The sequence below is a fragment of the Tauraco erythrolophus genome, chromosome 3 (genome assembly GCF_009769465.1).
Source record: "Tauraco erythrolophus isolate bTauEry1 chromosome 3, bTauEry1.pri, whole genome shotgun sequence".
In the NCBI taxonomy this organism is placed as follows: Eukaryota; Metazoa; Chordata; class Aves; order Musophagiformes; family Musophagidae; genus Tauraco; species Tauraco erythrolophus.
Window position 1 is genome coordinate 46,305,758 of NC_141467.1, and position 19,171 is coordinate 46,324,928.

At 40.0% G+C, this 19,171-nt stretch overlaps 1 protein-coding gene across 2 annotated transcripts in view; it reads right to left on the reverse strand.

Annotated features, from left to right (window-relative positions):
• The window catches only part of GNAL (G protein subunit alpha L), a 212,427-nt gene that overhangs the window by 117,232 nt on the left and 76,024 nt on the right, over positions 1–19,171 (reverse strand). Inside the window, exons 2-5 of one of the 2 annotated variants that reach the window (XM_086608563.1) lie at positions 8,808–8,954; positions 8,423–8,495; positions 7,523–7,577; positions 7,220–7,339 (exon numbers count right to left, since the gene is read on the reverse strand). In XM_086608563.1, coding sequence (XP_086464689.1) covers positions 7,220–7,339; positions 7,523–7,577; positions 8,423–8,495; positions 8,808–8,954 — 395 coding nt within the window. The remainder of the gene's footprint in view (positions 1–7,219; positions 7,340–7,522; positions 7,578–8,422; positions 8,496–8,807; positions 8,955–19,171) is intronic. The other variant, XM_086608564.1, reaches the window with a different exon arrangement.

A 19,171-nucleotide genomic window follows, 5' to 3' on the forward strand; every position in this document is an offset into this window, starting at 1 on the left:
GGAAATTAAAATAGCAGCCCCCCAAAGCAACCACAGTTTAAAAGAAATCAGTGTCCTTCACAAACCTGTGGCCAGTACAAGGATAACAATAGTACAGGCTTCAACCTATTGCTTCCGCCTTTCTTTAATTTAAAATTAGGGTATACACTGAAAAATATCTGATAAAAAATAAAAAAAATAAAAAATCCTGTAATACATTTTTAGTTCCGTGAGGAAAATCAGTCACTCCTACTTAAAATGATAATTCAAGTTATTCGTCTTCCCGATGCCATCAAATATCCAAATTTAGATGTAAAAATATTTTTATCCTTGTAAAGTGCAATAGAAGTATATGAAGATTTCAGCTAAAATTGTAGCAAAAAAAGATAGAATATGACATTTATTATTAATATTTTACAGTATTTGAGTGGATGCTGGCTTGACTTTCATAAAACCTCCAAATAATTTGTACTCATAGGTACAAAACTTGAAGTAATATCAGTAAACATCAACAACTTTGGAGACTAAGGAAGTAATTTAAGTTTTAGTTAGCAGTAATAATAAATGATAACATCTTGCCAGTTTCACAGTGAAAGTTTCTGTGCTGTGTGATGATAATAAATACGGCAGGCTGCATAAAGTGTGAATACCACCCCACTATCTGGGAAATCAGATTCACAATATAAGATAGCAAACATTTAATTTGGTGTTACTATGATGATGTAATATTGAATTAACACTGCACTTGATTCATAAGCAGCATGGTTCTTAAGACTTTCTCAAATAATTGTCTTTTCATACTAAAATTCATTATTTTACATTGTGAGCTACGCAAAAATATATTCTAAAAAATGCAAATACATGTGGGAAAGGTGAATCTTTTCTATTTCAAAGTTGAATCTGTTCTTAAAAATGTTGAGATAGGAAGACCTATAAACAAACACAGAATTTAATCCTTGGTTTTTTTCATTTTTTTCTGAATACATCTTACATTTGTTTACTGTGAATCATTTGTGATTATGCACGGGTCTTCCTATGGCTCCAAATCTCAGTATTTCTTCTGTTAATTGTTGGGGGCCTAAGTAGATCCCCGAGCTCCTTTCCTGGGACACAAATTTAATTATTTACTTATCTTCGGTATAAACTCTTAACAGTCGTGGTTCAGTGAATTTAGAACAAGGAGAGGAAGAAATATATTGTTACACTTTTATTAAATGGAGTAGTGTTTTACTGAAGCAAAAACCTTATTTTTATACTTGAACATAAGGAATTCCTTCATCCTAAAGCAAGTACCCCCCCAAACACAAACCATGTATTTTAAGCAAGAAATCCTGAGCCTCACAGAAGAGCTGTACTTTACACAAACCACTCCAATTTTAAGTCCCATTTGTGTTTTCAGAAAAATCAGAGTGTTTATTAAAGAATTAAAAGAAAATTATGGTAAAATTTTAATACTTTTACAGTTCCAGTATGTATTATCAATTTGAGAAGTTTGAGGGTTTGTTGGTTTGGATTTTGGGTTGTTTTTTTTTTTTTCTTTTTTCCCCAGAATAGCCCTGTACTTGTTTGTAGTATGATTCCAGTTCTAGTTTTACATTTTTGAAACTACATAGTTAACATAAATGATTATTTCTGAAAACACTACTGGATTGACTGATCCATCAACAGCAAACTTAATGCTTACAGAGAATAAGAGTAAGAACAAAATAACATTTACCATTGCAGCATATTTTTGATCTCACACAAGAAATGTTTATAATTTTCTACTTTAACACTGACTAATCGGAATATTAGGGACTCGGCTTGCCAATTTAATGAAAACCAGACATGCTTACGCTACATCTGTGTGAAAACAGGTATTATTTCACATGGAAGGAAAGGTATCTCTGGGCATCAGCAGAATCTGCTCTTAACACGAAAAGAGCTCAAATTCAGTATCTGCTGTTAATTAATAGTTAGCGTATAGCACAAAAAGAAGTGCTATTGCAACAAAGAAATCTTATCTGTTACCTAATTGCTGCTTCTCCCCAATATCCACTACTTTTCAATACCATTCCTCTTGACAATTTTAACCTTTGTGTGAAGACTAGAGTTGCCAACAACTACTTTAGCATTCGCAACATTTTCAGCTGTCCTTCTCTGACAGCCTTCTTCATTAGTTTTTCAAATGTTATTAATTCAGGGTAGTAATAATGTTGTAATAATTGGACCCATACAATTTAATTGTTATTTGGCATTGCAGACCCTTTCCACATTTGTGAAATAAGAACAAATGAAAAACTACCAGTGTGCATGTTAGACCACAAAAAAAGCAAATGACTTAATTTTTAAAAGACTAATTGATTTTTAAAAGTTGATTTTGACTCGACACTGTAGTAACGTTAAATATCATGATCAAAGGCATTTATAAAAGCTTGTGACTGTTTATTCTACTCAAAATGGTAAATGAAGCTCTAAGGTAAAAATCTAGATAGAAAAATCAAGTGATGCCATTGGAGCAGCAATATTCACCATATTATCTCTTTTCTTTTATGATATTTTCATGTAAAACATAGTATATTTTCACACTCCTGAGAAACATGGAAATACTGCAAGTTATCTGAAAAATCAAAAAATGTAAGATGATGCTATTTTGTAACTCCTTTGGGCTACATCAAGTACGTATTACAGGGAAACTTAAACACGCTGTGGTCAAATGGGATATTGAAGTCACAGCATCAACTGCACAACCCAAGCAAGTTTAACCATGTATGAACCATATTTATCATCCTTCTCATCTTTTATTTAAGTATTTATTCAGGATAAAGATTTTCTACAGCCCAGCGATACACTTCACCTGAGCAAGATCTCCAGTTACTTCAAACATTGAGATACACACTGTGAAAACGAGCCATCACTGGGCATCAATGCGAGTTTGAATTTGAATACCAGGTCTAATAAAAATTTGAAACGCCTAACGAAAGTCTACATAACTTCAAATTCTGACCAAAAATATTTTTCTTTACATTACAAATACAAAGTCCTGATTTTTAAGAAGAAAACATGGAGAAAAATGAAAGTAATCAAATTGAACTCAAATTGCAATATCTGTAAATGCAGAGCAAACCACAGACCAGATTAATCTAAAGCAGTTTCCCTGTCAGTGCTGACATTAACATTTCACTTTTAAGAGCTAAATTAAAGAGTTTGCCTGATTGATAAAATAGCTTTAAAAAATATTTTAAAAACGCACATTATAAAATCAGTACAAGGGATTACATTTGCACTATTCACTGTTTTATGAGGGTTCAACGAAACACTTTGCCTCTCTAAAACATTCTTAGCAAAGGAAAACAAATCTTTTGAAAACTTTCCCCGCTACTTAAAACCTGGGTGAAGTGTTTACAAGTTCTCTATTAAGCAAATGATTCATGTTCATTGGTAACTGGTTTGTATAGTCAAACACTTGGCTATATAGTTTGGTGGTAGCGGACTGCCTACCTGCTATATACCTACACATAACTGATAAGATGAGCTTGATCCAAGACATATATTACGAAAAGCAACTTAATTTGACTACATTTTTGAGGAAGACAAAGGGTAAAGGAATTACGAAGCGAGCAGCTTTGTAGTGCCCACAAAATTCAAATATTTTAACAAAGACAACTGAACTTGAGTAAACACACGCTTACATAACACACCACGTTTTTCCACAGCTACCAGCATAATATGCCCTTAATATGTTCACTCTGATTCACAAAGGACGAAGTAAATCCCCATCAATAAAGGATTAAAAATGGCACAGGTCAATTCCTGTTAACTTGGGCAAATATCAATCAACACTTTGCCAAAAATAATAAAAAATCCTTTCCGATACAGCGTGCGTGCTTCCATTTCGGTTTTAAAGCACTTCTGCTGATTCCACCCTGGAATACGGAGCTAAGATAATGCCTAAACTAGTAATCAGATGAAAATTTATCTTGCTTCCTTTCATGACTTCAAAGAAGCAGCTAAAGCGGACACTTGCCTTATCCACATTTATTAACTTTGTAAGAACTCTAGCCTTAAATCTTATGATTTATAGAATCACATTGCATCAGTCACCCAGGAAATTTGTGGTAAAAATTGTACAGTCTTTTAATAAAAGTAATGAAAGGCAACATAAAAATTACACAAGATATCAAGAAACCTTTGATTTTGTTTTACATCAACCAGATAAATCATCAAGGTAGCGTAACTAAACTAAACTAAAGAATAATTTTTTAAAAGTAAGTAAACTATTGGGGGGAGGGGCACTCCACAGACTCTTAAAGGAACATTAAAAGGCTGTAAATGGAAAACTGTTTGTTTTAAATTTTGTATCACTACTAAGTAAGGTGTTCTGCTTACATTTTGTAGAGAGCTATGCAATTAAAAAAACAGCAAAACAAAAACCCAAAATACATATCTGAATCTAAATGTGAATCCCCTTCTTACTCAAGTTCTTGGAATTTCAGCCATAAATTGCAATTAGAGTATGATTTCACCCACAGGAAATCACTATTTTCAAATCCACTTATTTTAAAAGACAATTTTCACAATTAAATGCATATTAGTTAATTTGTATGCAATTTAAGAATGCGTATCCAAGCATATCTAATACGTCACAAATACATTTAAATTAGTGCCTCATGAGTGTTGGCCATATTGTGCCATCAGTGAAGTTTTTGCATTTCATCAGGGATCTCTCTTCAAAGACTCATGATACAGTGCAGTCATTTTCCCACATTTTGCATGCAATGTATTTGAAATGCATCTTCAACTAAAATACACCGATTTTTACGACAAAGATTACATGGCTAACATCATCCAAAAAATAACGCATCTGTAATTCATGTTGCAACACTAAGAACTATGTTTTTAACAGCTCATTACCATCCATAATGTAAAAAAAAAACAAAAATTGCTCCTTCCCTCATTCAAAGGAAGAAGGGCAACCTTTGTCACATTTTAGAATGTGCCAAAATTTACGCCAGAGGCAACACCTAAGTGCTGCCTAAGTCAGCACTTGTTCCTTTACCACTGTTTTTAAGGTTGGATGATAGAACTGCAAGTCCTGAATGGCTACTACTAAATACCATATTGGTTTCTTTGGCTCAGAAGGCCTTATTCCATACATCAGCTATTAATTAGAGAATCAGTAATGCTTAGTAAAGGATGCATAACTGATTATTATCCAAGTATTTATTTTTATATTTGTTCTTATCCAAAAATACTAAATGGGTCAAAAGTTATTTCAGCTGGAAATGTAATTTTACTTTAAGTTATCATTGACTTAAACTGGAGTAGAATCAAGCCCTGAAGCACAATAGCACTTATTCACACATCATCCTAGAGAGAAACAACATACTAAACCAACGAGAATTTTTTAAAAAAAAAAAAAAGTATCTAGCCAGATGATACATTTTACAAATATTAAGCCTATGATTTGAGAGTAGAAGAAAACGGGAGGGAACAGATGAAAAGTGACACATAAAATATATTTACTTCTAAACTAGCATTAGATTTTTCTTCTTTTTTTTAAGCTTGTACAACTTTTTTTTTAAAGAAATTAGGACTATTATTTTACACTATTTCAAATAATATGATCGCATTAGCAGAAATTCTACTCAATTAAAAAACTAACTTAAAAAATATAATTTTTTTAAACTCAAATGGACTTTGAATCAAGATTTTAAATGAATTATTACTTGTTTCACAGTCCACTAGGCCGTATTCTTTTTTCCCTCCAAGAGTAAGTTTTTCCCCTCTATAAACTATCAGTGAGTCAAATTTGACCAGACATAGTCAGCTTCTCTGAAAAAGGAGAAATCTTGTAATCAACAAAATAAACACATAAATAAATATCTTCAGCCCTATCACAAAAGTCCACTTTAGTTTTCTTTTACTCCAGAAACTCAGAAAAACAGATGTACTATAGAGAACTGCAAAGGATATATGCCACTATTTATTTCACCCAAACAAGTAAGAGTCAAAATTCAAGCAAAACCAAGAAAGACAAAATGAGCATCAAATGCCTCAGAACTGTAATACTTGCATCAGACAAATATTTCATGTCAAGCTCACATTCTATTTCTATAAAGAGTTTCTCATTTTCACTGACTTACATCTACCAATTGAGCAATTCTGCAATATGTGGGTGTACCTTGCAGTCTTTTTCTTAACATCTGCATTCTGTGTTAAATTCTAACTGTACAAGATGTCTGATATTTTTTCTTTATCTTGAACCTTGAAAGTGGTAGGTTTACCAGAGGCAAAACCACACACCAGAGAATATGAGTCATATAACAAAGAAAACGACTCTTCCTTTTCTCCCCTTTCCACCCTGAAGCTATAATAACCTAAAGACGATATATTGTAAATGGCTTCTTTGCTAATATTGATAGCATGAACAACTCGCAATCATTTAGCCAATGAACGAAGATTTTTTTAGTCCTTACTGTATCCATAACAAATTGCTCTCAATGTCATTTTAAGGCAAATTAAAAACTGTGCTATTGCAAAAATAAAATTCCTTATAATATTCATAATGTCTATGCACTTGCTTTCATGTCACGCATGAAATATAAAACATTCTACGCATGTTCCTGTAAATAATAACATAAAAAGATAATCAAACATAAGACGACCACGCAAGAGTATGCAGAAATCCTTAATTTTCTAATGATCCCATATCAAAAGATGGCAACATTTACATACAAGTAAACTACTGCTCATGCCAACTACAATGAATACTTAAGGAAGCAAACCACCTTACTTGACCACCGTTTACGCAAGTTTCCACTCTAAAGTGCACTAAGTACGGAAAACACCACTGAGGCTACTCTATCCTTTTATTTCCTTTTACATCCTTTTCTGTAGGTACACTGTATCTCCTCAGTCTGACATCCTGCATCTAATTCCACGCAGGACACCAGCTTTCAACAGCCTTATCTGAAGTGTCAGTATGTGTAATTGTATCAGAAATTTTAAAGAGAGGAACTAAATGCAGATGCAGCATCTTACAAACAGCAGCAAGTAAATCAGTAACAGCAGAACCCTGCACCTCTAAAACAGGTGCGACCACCCCAGTCTTGTAAGAAAGTTAACCCAGTGGTAATACTGGCATAAGCTCTTCCCATGACCATCTTCCAAAAAGTAGAAAAAACAATATTTCAGCAAATTGAAGTGAATCAACACATTTCCCCTTGAAGCAGAATAAATCAGTGGTTTCTATTCTTACCTGTGTATAGTCAAAGTCAGAAAGAGGAGCTATACTCTTGATGTAGTCCATTCGAAATTGGTTTTCTGGGTTGGCCAATGGAACTGGGGGTATTAAAGTGCTCATAGCTGAAACTATAGTCTGGAATTGGATAAAACAAAAACAAACACATTAATCTGGATAAATCTAGGATACAGGATCAATAGAAGATAATCCAATCTGATCAGCAAAATGGGATTTCTCTCAGCACAATCTTGCAGAGCACAATCCTTATCATCTTCAGTACACTAAAGCATTTAAGAACAGTATAAAGTGTGTTCTTACCACAATCGCATCTTTAACATTTTTCCGAATATCCAGTATTTTCTGTTTCTTTTCTCTGCATTAAAACAGAAATATTAACACTTTGATTCTTTCTTCCAAAGCGGTTCAGTCAGTTGCATTTATTTTTTTTTCACTGATCGCTTGTTTATCTGCTCTTCAATCATTACAACATATTAAGTGAAAAGAATGGCAAGAAAAATGTATTTCTCCCCTTATTCCTTTTCTTGCATAGCACGAAGAGCAATGTACATTCATCCCTGATATTTTTTTAAAACCAGACAATCATAGCCACATCTGCAAAGCCTCCCCTGATGGAACTGGGAGTCATTCTTTCATTTCTACAGCATGCTGTAAACATGCTCTAAATTAACAACATGTAGATGGAGGCCAACAGATACCTAAAATTAACACCGTGGATTAATAATAATTTCTGGCGAAGTGTTCTTCAGAGAGAAAATGATGTAGCCTCAGAAAACAGAATGATTTCTAACAAATGAGCAAAACTAGTTTCAGTTTTACACTAACCCCAATACCGGAAAAACAGCAGCCACTGTCATCCTGAGTATATGACTTGACGTGTATTTTTATATTGCAGACAGATGCAATATTTAGTTATTTGCTTCTATGTAAAAAGTAGTCGCCATGTTGTTGCTACACAGGGGCCTGTCAAGCGCTGCAGTAGCAACAGTGTAAAATACAGTAAAGGGGCCAGAAGGAGAAAATGCAAATATACAATAGCAGCAATTTCCTTATTCTCGCTCCCTTTCCTCCCCTCCCTCCTCCAAAACGCAGTGTCGAGCCACCAAAACACAGGGGATGAGAAATATCCTAGCCTACTGTCTGTTAACCTGCTTCCAACATTTAACGAAAAATCAGTCACAAAGTGTCAATAATTCTTACTCTGAATTAAATCCATTGACATGTAGGATTCGCATTTGTTTCACAATAGTGCTTTTTCCTGACTCACCAGCCCCTAAAAGAGAAAGAAGGAAAGGGAGAACATTGTGATACACGGTTCAGGCCGGGGGCTCGGGGTGGGTTGTTTTTTGTCGGGTTGTTGGGTTTTTTTTGGACGCGACAGCATCTCCCACCTCCGGCAGCATTTCTGTATGTACACATCCATGTGGCTCAGGCGCTTGAGCTCAACCCGCGGCAGTCTCGCATACTGCTCAATGCAACAGCCTACATGCTCCATACCTAAACCCGCACACGACATCTCCCCTCTCCGCTGGGGCTGGTGCCCCCTCCTCGCCCCGTCCCCCACCTCTGCCCCCTTCCTCCTTACCCAGCAGGAGCAAGCGGTGCGTCGCTTTATAAGCCAGCCTCTCTTTCTGCAACTGCTTCTCTATTTTTTTGTTGGCTTCTCGCTGCGCTTTCTCATCGATACGCTGATCCTCCGTTTTGCTGTTGCCCAAACACCCCATAGCCGCTGCTTAGGATGGATGTCAAATCGTTGCCTTTACAGATTTAGTATTTACAAGGGGGAGGAGGGGGGCGGGGGGTGGGGGGGGAAGGGGGGGAGGCAGAAGACAAGTCTTTATATCCGCGTGTCCCTGCGGCGGCTTCTCTCCTCTTCTTCCCCCCCGGCTCGCTCACATAAAATGGTCTCTGGCCGCTCTCTGATCACAGCGGAGTTGGCTCCTTCGCTCCCCAGAAGAGATGCGGAGAGCAGGCGGCAGGGGTAACCGTGCCCCGGCAGGGAGGGGGCGGGGGGAGAAATCTGGGCAAAAATGCCTAACATGCAACGAGAGGGAGAAAAGGGCTCCTCCTGGAAACCAGCCGGGTGCCGCTCTCCTCTCTCCCTCCCCACCGCGCACACAATCCCTATATTTCTCTGTAAAGGTCTATTTTTGTCTTCCCAACTCAGCACTGCCTCTTTCTGCGAGACCAGGAAACAGCCCAGCTACCAGCCCTACGCGCAGGGAAGCCGAAGGAGAAAGGTAAAAGCCGGACCGATCTACCTGGAGCCTGCGGGGCCGCGGCCAGGCGGCTTCGCGGGGCCCGCGCCTCCCGCCGCCCCCTCGCCCCGGGCCGCCCCCGCCGCCCCGCACCGCGCCCCAGCGCCGCCGCGCACGGCGGCCTCGGCCCTCGCGCCCCGCCAGCGCTGCTGCCGCGAAAACCTGGATCTGGCATCGCCGCCGCGGGACCTGCGGCCTCCGGGCCCAGCCGCCCCCTCGCCCCGCTCCTCCCCGCCCCGGCGGAGCCCGGCCCGGCCCCCCCAGCTTGCGGCTTTGCGGCGGGGGAAGGGGATTGCGGGAAGCGGCGCCCTGGGATCGAGAGGGTTTTCCCCGATCTTTCCCCGCGTTCCTCGGCGGTGCTGGAAGAGCCTGGCTGCTGCCGGAGCAAGGTTTGGCACTCCTGGGTCTGAAATGCCAGGCTGCCACAGGTGATGGCTGCCATCCCGACTCACCCCAGGGAGAAGGGCCGGGAGCCTGCCGGTGCCACCGGGGGCGGGAGAGCAGCGAGCTGCCGAGACGGCACGCTGCCCACCATCGGGTGGGCATACCTATGTACACCTATAGAAAACGCGCCCATATGCACAAACACCATGCCTCGACTTACTGATAAACACAGCGGCCCTTTCCACAGGCTGCCACAGCAGCGCACAGGCCGTTTCTTGCTCTGAATGTTCCAAACTACATCAGCGGAACGCGAAAACGAAGCCGTCCCCATCGCTGACAGTAACGTTTAATCTGAACATGGGAACGTACATGCTGATACCGCCACCAAAACAAATCCTGACGAGAAACCGTATGTTTGTTCCTTCATTTACCTCCATTTTAGGTCCTGAAATGAAACATCAAGCCCGACAAACATTAGCGGTATTCCTTCTTGCTTCGAATCCCTTGCCTTGCAGACTGGCATCTCAGCACAAAAGCAGCAGTACAGCATTGGGCTCTTCCTAAACTTCCACTGCATGGAAACCACCCGCAGTACTCAAATGTGACCCCTGGTTCACTGAGGCACAAGAGCACTAAAAGAAGGATGGACACAACACCTCTGAAGTCCCAAAATATTTTCAGCCTTTATCTCCAAATATGCCCCCAGACTTTCAAAAATGGATTAGTGAAAAATGAGTATTTTGATAGCTAGTGTGTAAAACCCTGGTCCTCACTAAAATCAAAGAGAGATTGCCGTCAACTTCAACCAAACAAAGTATCATTTTTGGCTAAAAAAATCTTGCCATGCATGTGGCAGAAAAACTAGTTTTTACAAGCAGTAGTATTTAGTTTTTTTCAATTGCTCTCTCACTCAGGTGGGAAGTGCTGGATTGAGGAAGAGGAACTGGTACTGCCTACTTTGAGTGCACATCAGAGGAAAGCGAAAAGGACAGGATCTGGAAAAGAAAGTGGTACTGATCCACCTGTGGTTGGGTCTATGGAGTTTTCAGGAGACGACTGAATTTGAGTGCCAGATAGATGTTTCTACGGTAGTGCTTGATCTAGACTCTGGAAGCTGTTTTATCTTCCCTCTTATACAGGCAGGGGTGGGAGGCAGACACACTGCAGATAAAAATTAACAGGATCTGCCAAGCCGAAATAAGGATTTTTAAGCGTTACTGAACAGCATTAACTGCATTTTTTAGGACAGACTGTTTTTTTCCTGTTGACATTTCCCAGTCTGGAGGGGCAAAAACCACCTCAGATACAGGTAGGTTTGGAAGCACAATTCAGGATGACTGCTGGTTTTGGAGGCTGTCAGGCATGGGATACATGATCCATGGCTTTCGTGAAGAGCAGTCACATTTGCTCTCTGCTGCAGCCCTATGAGGGCTCAAAACTGAACAGTCTTGGCTACAAGTCACTAACTGGGTCTGGATTTTCATAGTTCAGTGTCAGAAGCTGTAATTTATAATGCACACGATGTGCGTAGCCATATTTATTTCCTACGTAAATACCTCTGTTTGAGACCTAGGTCCCAAACCTGGCTAGTGTCAGTTGGTCCTAGGAGCTAAATCTGCCTTGTTTCTTCCCCTCGTCTCCTCAGCAGTTTTCTTCCTGCATGTACTAATGTTGGGATTTTTGGTGCAGGTTTGTTCCCAGCTTTGAAAAGGCTCAGTGCCAATAAATAGGATTTGACAGGATCCTGGTATATCCTGCTTTTACCTTTCTCCAAAAGAGGGAAAGTGTTTCTCATTTCCTCTCTCCCCCTCGAAAAACCCCATGACCCTTTTGGGTCTCCTCCTCCTGAGAAAAGATCACACAGTTCAAGAATGACACGCGCAAGCAACCTGTGCCCAGAAAAAACTTTTGGCTGTAACTATATTCCCAACCCTCCCCTTGCTTTTCCCAAATACAGCACTTATCCTGACACATTTGAAACTACAAAATCCTAGAAGCAATAATAAACAGAAGCTTTCACCTCCTTTGGACACAGCAATTTTTTCCAGAGAGAAATCACAGCTATCACATGAATGTATGTCTCCTCTGCACATAGATAAACTTGAACTGTGAGCATAATCCAAATACTTGCCTCTATAAAAGGTTTCAGCAATGCTGCTTTACTAAACCAGCTTCTAGTACAAATCATACATATGAATAAGAACAAAATCCCAGGCAGGGGAAACAAGATTCTTCCTGCTCTTCCTCTCTCTTCCCAGGTAACCAACATGGCATCCTCCTCAAGTTTCTGGTCCTCCTGAAAATGAGGTATTTCACATTGCTTCTGCCCCATCAGATCAGGCAACATATATATGCATACATATATTTATATATGCACATATATATAAATATAAATACGCACTGAGTGGGTATGTGTGTGCAAAAATAAGATTCGTCTTCTCCTGCTTCGTGCTCAAACTTGGTGGTATCCCATTGTGAAACAAGGCAATGTAGCATAAGCCCTCCTGGAGGGAAACCGGAGACACCTTTATTTCCTGCTTTCCTTTCAGAGCTCCCACCTCAGGTTGTGTTTTTTGTGAGCTTCAGGCTGAATGCTGGGGAGCCCAAGTCGCTTGTGAGAGGCCACGTTTGCATTCTTGAATGGAAGAGAATTGACAACCCAGCTGAAGTTAAGTTCAAGGAAACTGCCATAGTGGGTGGCCACCCCTGCCACAAAGTCACAGCCTTGTTTCTCACGCCCATTCTGTTTGGGCTACAGAGGGACAAAAACCTAGTGAGAATTAATGGGGAGCTCCTACAGACACAGCTCAAGTGACCTGGTTGCTCCTTGCTCCTCTAATCCAGAGCAGGATTGATGCAGAGCTTTTTCTTGCAAACTTTAGGTAGAGGTGGAGAAGGTTTCTCTACAGAAACCCTGCAGACTCTTTGCAGACCATCTTCCCTGTATACCGCCTCTATTGTGGCTTTGGTTCTGTTTCTCAAAAAAAGAGCAGACAGAAAGACGGATGTAAACAAGGCTTAGGGGGGAGCTAAGCAACTGGAAAAGATTCTTCCTGCTTCCCACTCTTCCTGCCTCAGCTTTCACAGGAGTCTCTGAACTCTCTGCTGTATCACCGTATCCAAGTATGGGCACTGCACTAGGTAGGTAACACTGTGGTGACCTGACCTGCTTCTCCTCACCGACCTCTCTTTCTCATGCAGCCCATCGCTGCACATCAGGATATGCAGGTTTTTTCACTCCACCTCATCATCAAACCATGGTCTGAAAAGAGAAAAATAAATTGGTATTTGCATAGGTATTCAAGAAAAATAATTCTTTCTCTCTGGTAATAAATTCTTAGTAAGTTTGTCTCCCTGCAGATGTCAAATATTAACACAAAAGTACACACCCCCTGGAAGGCTACATTTGGATTTTTTTTTAAGATACATGAACCAGGAACAAAAAAAATTATGACTCTGTATTAAAAATACTGACTAAGGGTCTAGAAAATACACAGCACATACTTTGCTCAGAAGTGAATGTCATGCTAAAAAACCTAACCTTTATCCTTTTGTTTAAACCCATGACCTCAAAAAAGAAAAGAATTTTGAGAGGAGCTCTTCTGTTTTAAGAATCGGGATGGGATAGATGCCAGAGAAGGTGAGGTATGCATTTCCGCAGTGACCGTGGACCTGAGCCCGAATCGACTTCACATCCGTGGATTAAGGACAAACTCACTGATGCAGGAGAGGGTCAGGCAGTGCTGAGGGGCACGGCCACGCTCTGAGAAGTTCCCTGGCTCCCTGACCCAGTTTGCTGTCCCCATTCCCAGGCTCTACTCCTTTACTTGGCAGCTGTCACCATGTAACTCACCTGACAAACCAACTTACCCTTCGCCCGCTCCTCTCTCACAAACCACAACCCTCCCCATCTCTGCAAGGCACAGGCAAGCAGCGAAAGGGAGAAAGCAGGTGAAGTGATGTGGTAGAAGATTATGGACTAAAGGTACTAGGGTCATAAAGAGACAGAAAAGTTTTCCAGAGAAAAACTGCAGGCAGCAGCCCACAGAAATGACGACGTTAGCCTTTTGCCCCGAGAAAGCATTTGTGAAGGGGAGGATTAGCCCCAAGAAGGAGCCAATGCTCCTGGGAAGCCTGCGCGGAAAATCATCAGGTGAAAAGCAAACTTGCGGAATGATTGTGTTAAAGAAAGAGGACAATCCTCTTTCATTCAAGCTAGTTATTCCTTATCCAAGCTAGTTATTCCTCATCCATGTCTCACAAGGAAGAAGAGGGAAATGAGAATTTCTGCTCTGGCCATCCCCATCAGCTCAGGGTTTCCATTTAGATCCTTATTGGTATGATAATTCACGTGTTTATAACTTGTCTTTTCTGACTAGAAATCCCTTTCTATGAAAAGAGACTTGCATGGCAGCACAGCACACGTGTCCATCTGTTGGTACCAGAAGCAGAAGCTGCTGACTGAAACTAAGATAGATCCAGCAAGGTCCTAATAATGTTTAAAAGACTAAGTAACCTCGTGTGGTTTAAATATTCTTACATATTACGATCAAATAATACTGTTAGAAGTGACACAGATGCTTTTGCAATAACCAAAAGGACAACCTCTCGTTTGCTGAATTTGCAAGACTCTGTTACAGGATATATTACATTGTTACCAAAACAGGAGGCACTTTTCTGACTATCCCAATTTATAGGGAGTTTCACTTGGCTGGGCAGTTCAAGGACACCCCTCACCCCCCTGCCCTCTTAAACTGAATAAACAAAGTAATTAATACATTAACATTTTAAGGCAATGGAAAATTAGCTCTAATCAGTTGTTTAGGAGAGTCCTCGAAATGAAATAGATTTAAATAAAGCCAGGTAAAACATGCTAATATCACCCTAATTTAGAAGTGAATTCTTCAATAAATAAATAAATCAGCTAGAACTATAGATGGAGCTGCAACTTTAAAAAATAGAGGGAAAACTCTATACAGGAGGCATGTCCTGGATTCTCTGCAACATGCTGACCAACATCTTGCACAGCCGTAACAGCAAAGCCAAATCATTATCTGCAGTTTATAAAGGGTTTTGTATGTCATATGGAATTTTGCATTTAATAGTAAATGCTCAGGTCGACTATCACAATCTCCCTATTTGGACAGGAATGAAAAACTAGGGAAGAAAAAAATTGTGAGACACTGAACATATGTGAGATGTGCCATAACCTCATCTTTAACTCCGAGGCACACGCCTCAGCAAGACACTCGCAGTCACAGCATGCCTGCCTCCACCCCTATTCATCAGACAACATTCTGCTGAGCTAGATTGTCTCTACGTTCACCACAAACATGTCTGATCCGTGATATACTTCTGCTTGTATCACCTCTCTGTCTTGACATACACGTAGAGATACCCTTTAGTTTTTTCACTGTTGATTAACTCCTTTGCTTGAAGTTTTAGCTATCCCAGCAAATGGCTGCTTTTCAAAAAAAGGAAGTCTCTACATAGTTATTGGAATTCAAACTCAAAATTATGCTCTAATTCTTCTGAGTGCCTGCAGTAATGGTCAATGGTGCCCTTCAATAGAAAATTTTTAAAAATAAACACAGTCCTTGCATACAATTACCTTAACATGAACCAAGGAATTCTATACTCGCAGTCAGCGAGTGCATATTAATGCATTTTCAATATCCAGAAGAAGTGGTAAGTCCATAGCAAGTAAGTCTGTTTCCTAACCCTGTTTAAGGGTGACAACATGAATAATCAGTAAAAATTGGGTTCAGGAAATAATGCTGCCAAGATGTGTGTAGCCTCACACACTCTCACACCCTGATTTACATCAATAATATTTATTGCAGAAATACAGCTTTTGCGTGACTGCATGAGTCCAGACTAGCAAATCCAGATAAAACATCAAAACTTACCAAATAACCAACTACACAGTGTTTTTCTCCTCCTCCATTTACCTTTTCTTAAACTATGCATCCACTTGTAACAAATACTTGTTGAGTCACATTCAGCTTGGCCTTTTGCGGTATAGATCTTAAGTTTCCTATAGGTATTTTTGTGGTACACACGTGCAAAGCAGATGATCTTTTGGATTAAATAGCTGTCACACTATGTTTGCTCATAATTGAAGAGACATGACTTGTTGATCCAAGTGGTCCTTTCCAAAACCAGGTTTACGTTGCAATTAAACTTCTATGCTTCCATGACATTAATTTATTTATTTCTTGAGACAGATGAAACAGTAGATATGAAGACTAAGCAGACAGACTACTTATTAGATGACTATTTTATCTGCATACCTATGGGGAAGAGGGGAAAACCAATTGTAAACATAGTGTGACCATTTCCTGGGAAGTAAGTCTGCTTATTCTATTCCCTTTTTCTTCTATTCTCTTACTCACTTGTTCTATTCCCCGCTAGTGTCAAAATTACAATGCTATTCTGATGGAACCTTTATAGCATGACTTAATGAAATTCAACCCCCTATGATTTTACTGATCCTATTTTTACTAAAAAGTAAGTTTTTTCTAGCACCCACTGGGCTGTTTGTATAACATGAGTTAGATTCTTTGGAGCAAATATTTGTTTAATTTATCCTAAGGATCATTTCACTTGGGATGAAAGGTGATAAAAACATTGGTGTATGCACGAAGGAGAATGAGGAAAAGTTCAAAAGCCCAGAGAACTTGCAGACATTTTGGAACGAGTCACTTAAAAATAGTAAGTTACTGAGGAATCTGTATTTTCTCACATACTTTGGGAAAGAAAAAGTTTGTTTTTAAAATAAAAATGTACAATGTGAGAAAACTTCCTAAAATATGGCAGCATTTTCTCTGAGTTTAAAGTTTCAGATAGATCAACAATGGTGTCATGTTTCCATACCAATCTGCATAATTACAGGTACATTTGTTTGGTCTTTGGGGTTTGGGTTTTTTAAGGAGAACCACTGTAGCTCAATGTCTTGCAACCTCCTTGAAATTTTAAATCTTAGCTCAGGTCCGTATGATGTAGTGCAATGCTATGCAGAACTATCACAGCAGCGTCTGAGGTCAGCAACAGTGCAAATACAAACGCAGTCTAATCTGGCAATCTCAGCTAACGCGGCTGCTCAGACACTGCACTATGCATTTTAGAATACTGAGAGGGTTTTAAAAACCTTATAGCTGCTTGGAGTATTTAACAACTTACAACAACACTCACCTAGCCAATCAAATTGCTGATCAATCCTAAAACATTTAAAGGCCTTTAAACCTATCCGTATCCAAGCTCTTCCTGCTCTGAATCAGCTACAGCAATCTGCCTCCCGCATCCCTAAACACAATGACAAGATTGTGCTTCCATGTCTTTGCAGCCTATTCTTCATAATATGCAAATCTTCAGGAACTGCATTTCTGATCCTGATGCAACAGCACAAAAGCTGTTGTCGTAAGAAATGGCTTAACCTGTCAGCAACACTGTCACTGCAATTACTACCACTAATAAAGATATGATCATAATCTGCCACTAAAGGATCATAAGATACATTGTGACTATTGTGTTCTTTTACATAGTTCTTTTACATGGACACTAATTGAGAACACTTGATTTAAATAAAAATAACTACTAGAAATTTTCATTGACAAATCTGTTCTTAACCTTTAGACGGCTTAGGAAGCTGCCTGCTCATGTAAGGAAAAATGGCTATTAATAGGTTAGCCCTGCAAAACATTTACCAGAGATACAAACCAGCGTAACACTGTATACAAAGAAGACAGCTTGGAAGAAAACACACAAGGATGCTCTGTCTGAACATGTAAATGACTTAGATTAAGCTAGGTTAAAACTTCTCTGTACCATTCAAATGCCTGTGGTCCATACAACAATTCACAGTGTGTTTGGGAATGGACAGCTGTATATTCAGAAAGATTCAAGAACTACATCTGCAAAACGCACATAATACATGACAGAATTTTATTCCATGTCATTCATTTTTACATAATTTTATTGAGGCTGCAAAAGCAAATGACGAAAATGATGGCAAATGCCCCAAATTTGAGTTGCTTGTGCATCTCAGATGCAGCTCCTCCTCATGTGTATATAATCATGAGTCCTCGCCTTTGAAAGCTTAATTTCTTGGTATATTTCACCTCAGAATGACTATGAGCTGTCAGAGTGACCATGAAAACAAATCAAAGCAAAACAAAAGGAAAATCCCCCCAAGCCCCCCCCAAATGCAGGCCCAGAACACATCAAATAAGGTATTCCTCACACAGAGAAAAGTATTAATGTTATAGGAATTCACTGAAAATATGAGCAACATTGGTCACCTCCGTTCAAGAGCAACGATCACAAGCTGGCAGAGGTACAGAGAAGAGGGATGAAGATGGTAAGAAAAGATAGATGGTATTGGAGAAGGAGACTAGGAGGAGTGGTATTTATCAGACCGAGGATCCCTGTGGCTGCCTGTAGTGGCCAGTCAAAGCATGTAGCACGCTTGGCTTGCCTTGTCATCTTGGGCCGCAAGGGCTGCAACTTTCTACCACAGCAAGCACGCTGCGAGGGCCGCTGGGCACAATGTTTTATCCAGAACCATGGGTCAGGGACGCTGGTTTTGCCTGACAGAAATCAAAGGCATACTGTTGCTTTCTAGAGAAGTACAAGAGAGCTTTCCCACGACTTGAGAAAAGTATTTAATATCATAGAATCATAGAATGGTTTCGGTTGGAAGGAACCTTAAAGATCACCTAGTTCCAAACCTCCTGCCATGGGCAGGGACACCTTCCACTAGATCAGGTTGCTCAAAGCCGCATCCAGCCTGACCTTGAACACCTCCAGGGAAGGGGCATCCACAACTTCTCTGGGCAACCTATTCCAATGTTTCACCACCCTCACTGTAAAACATCTCTTCCTTACATCTAATCTAAATCTGCCCTCTTTCAGTTTAAAGCCATTGCCCCTTGTCCTATCACTACATGCCCTTGTAAAAAGCCCCTCTCCAGCTTTCCTATAGGCTCCCTTTAGGTACTGGATGGCTGCTAGAAGGTCTTCCCGGAGCCTTCTCTTCTCCAGGATGGAAAACCCCAACTCTCTCAGCCTGTCTTCATAGGATCCGACCTGTTTCACCTAATTTAATAAATCTTGAGATGCAACAAGCCATGTGTAAATGAAATAAGAAAAATCGGAGTTTTGATCCGCCAGAAATGCCTGGCTCTGTAAGAGCATGATTGCAGAAAACAACAGCAATACCCACACCAGTCTGGCTCAGAGAGCAACACAATCGCCCGAGGGGAGAGAGACCTGGTGATGGAGAGGTCCCTCTCCTCATCCTTCCACC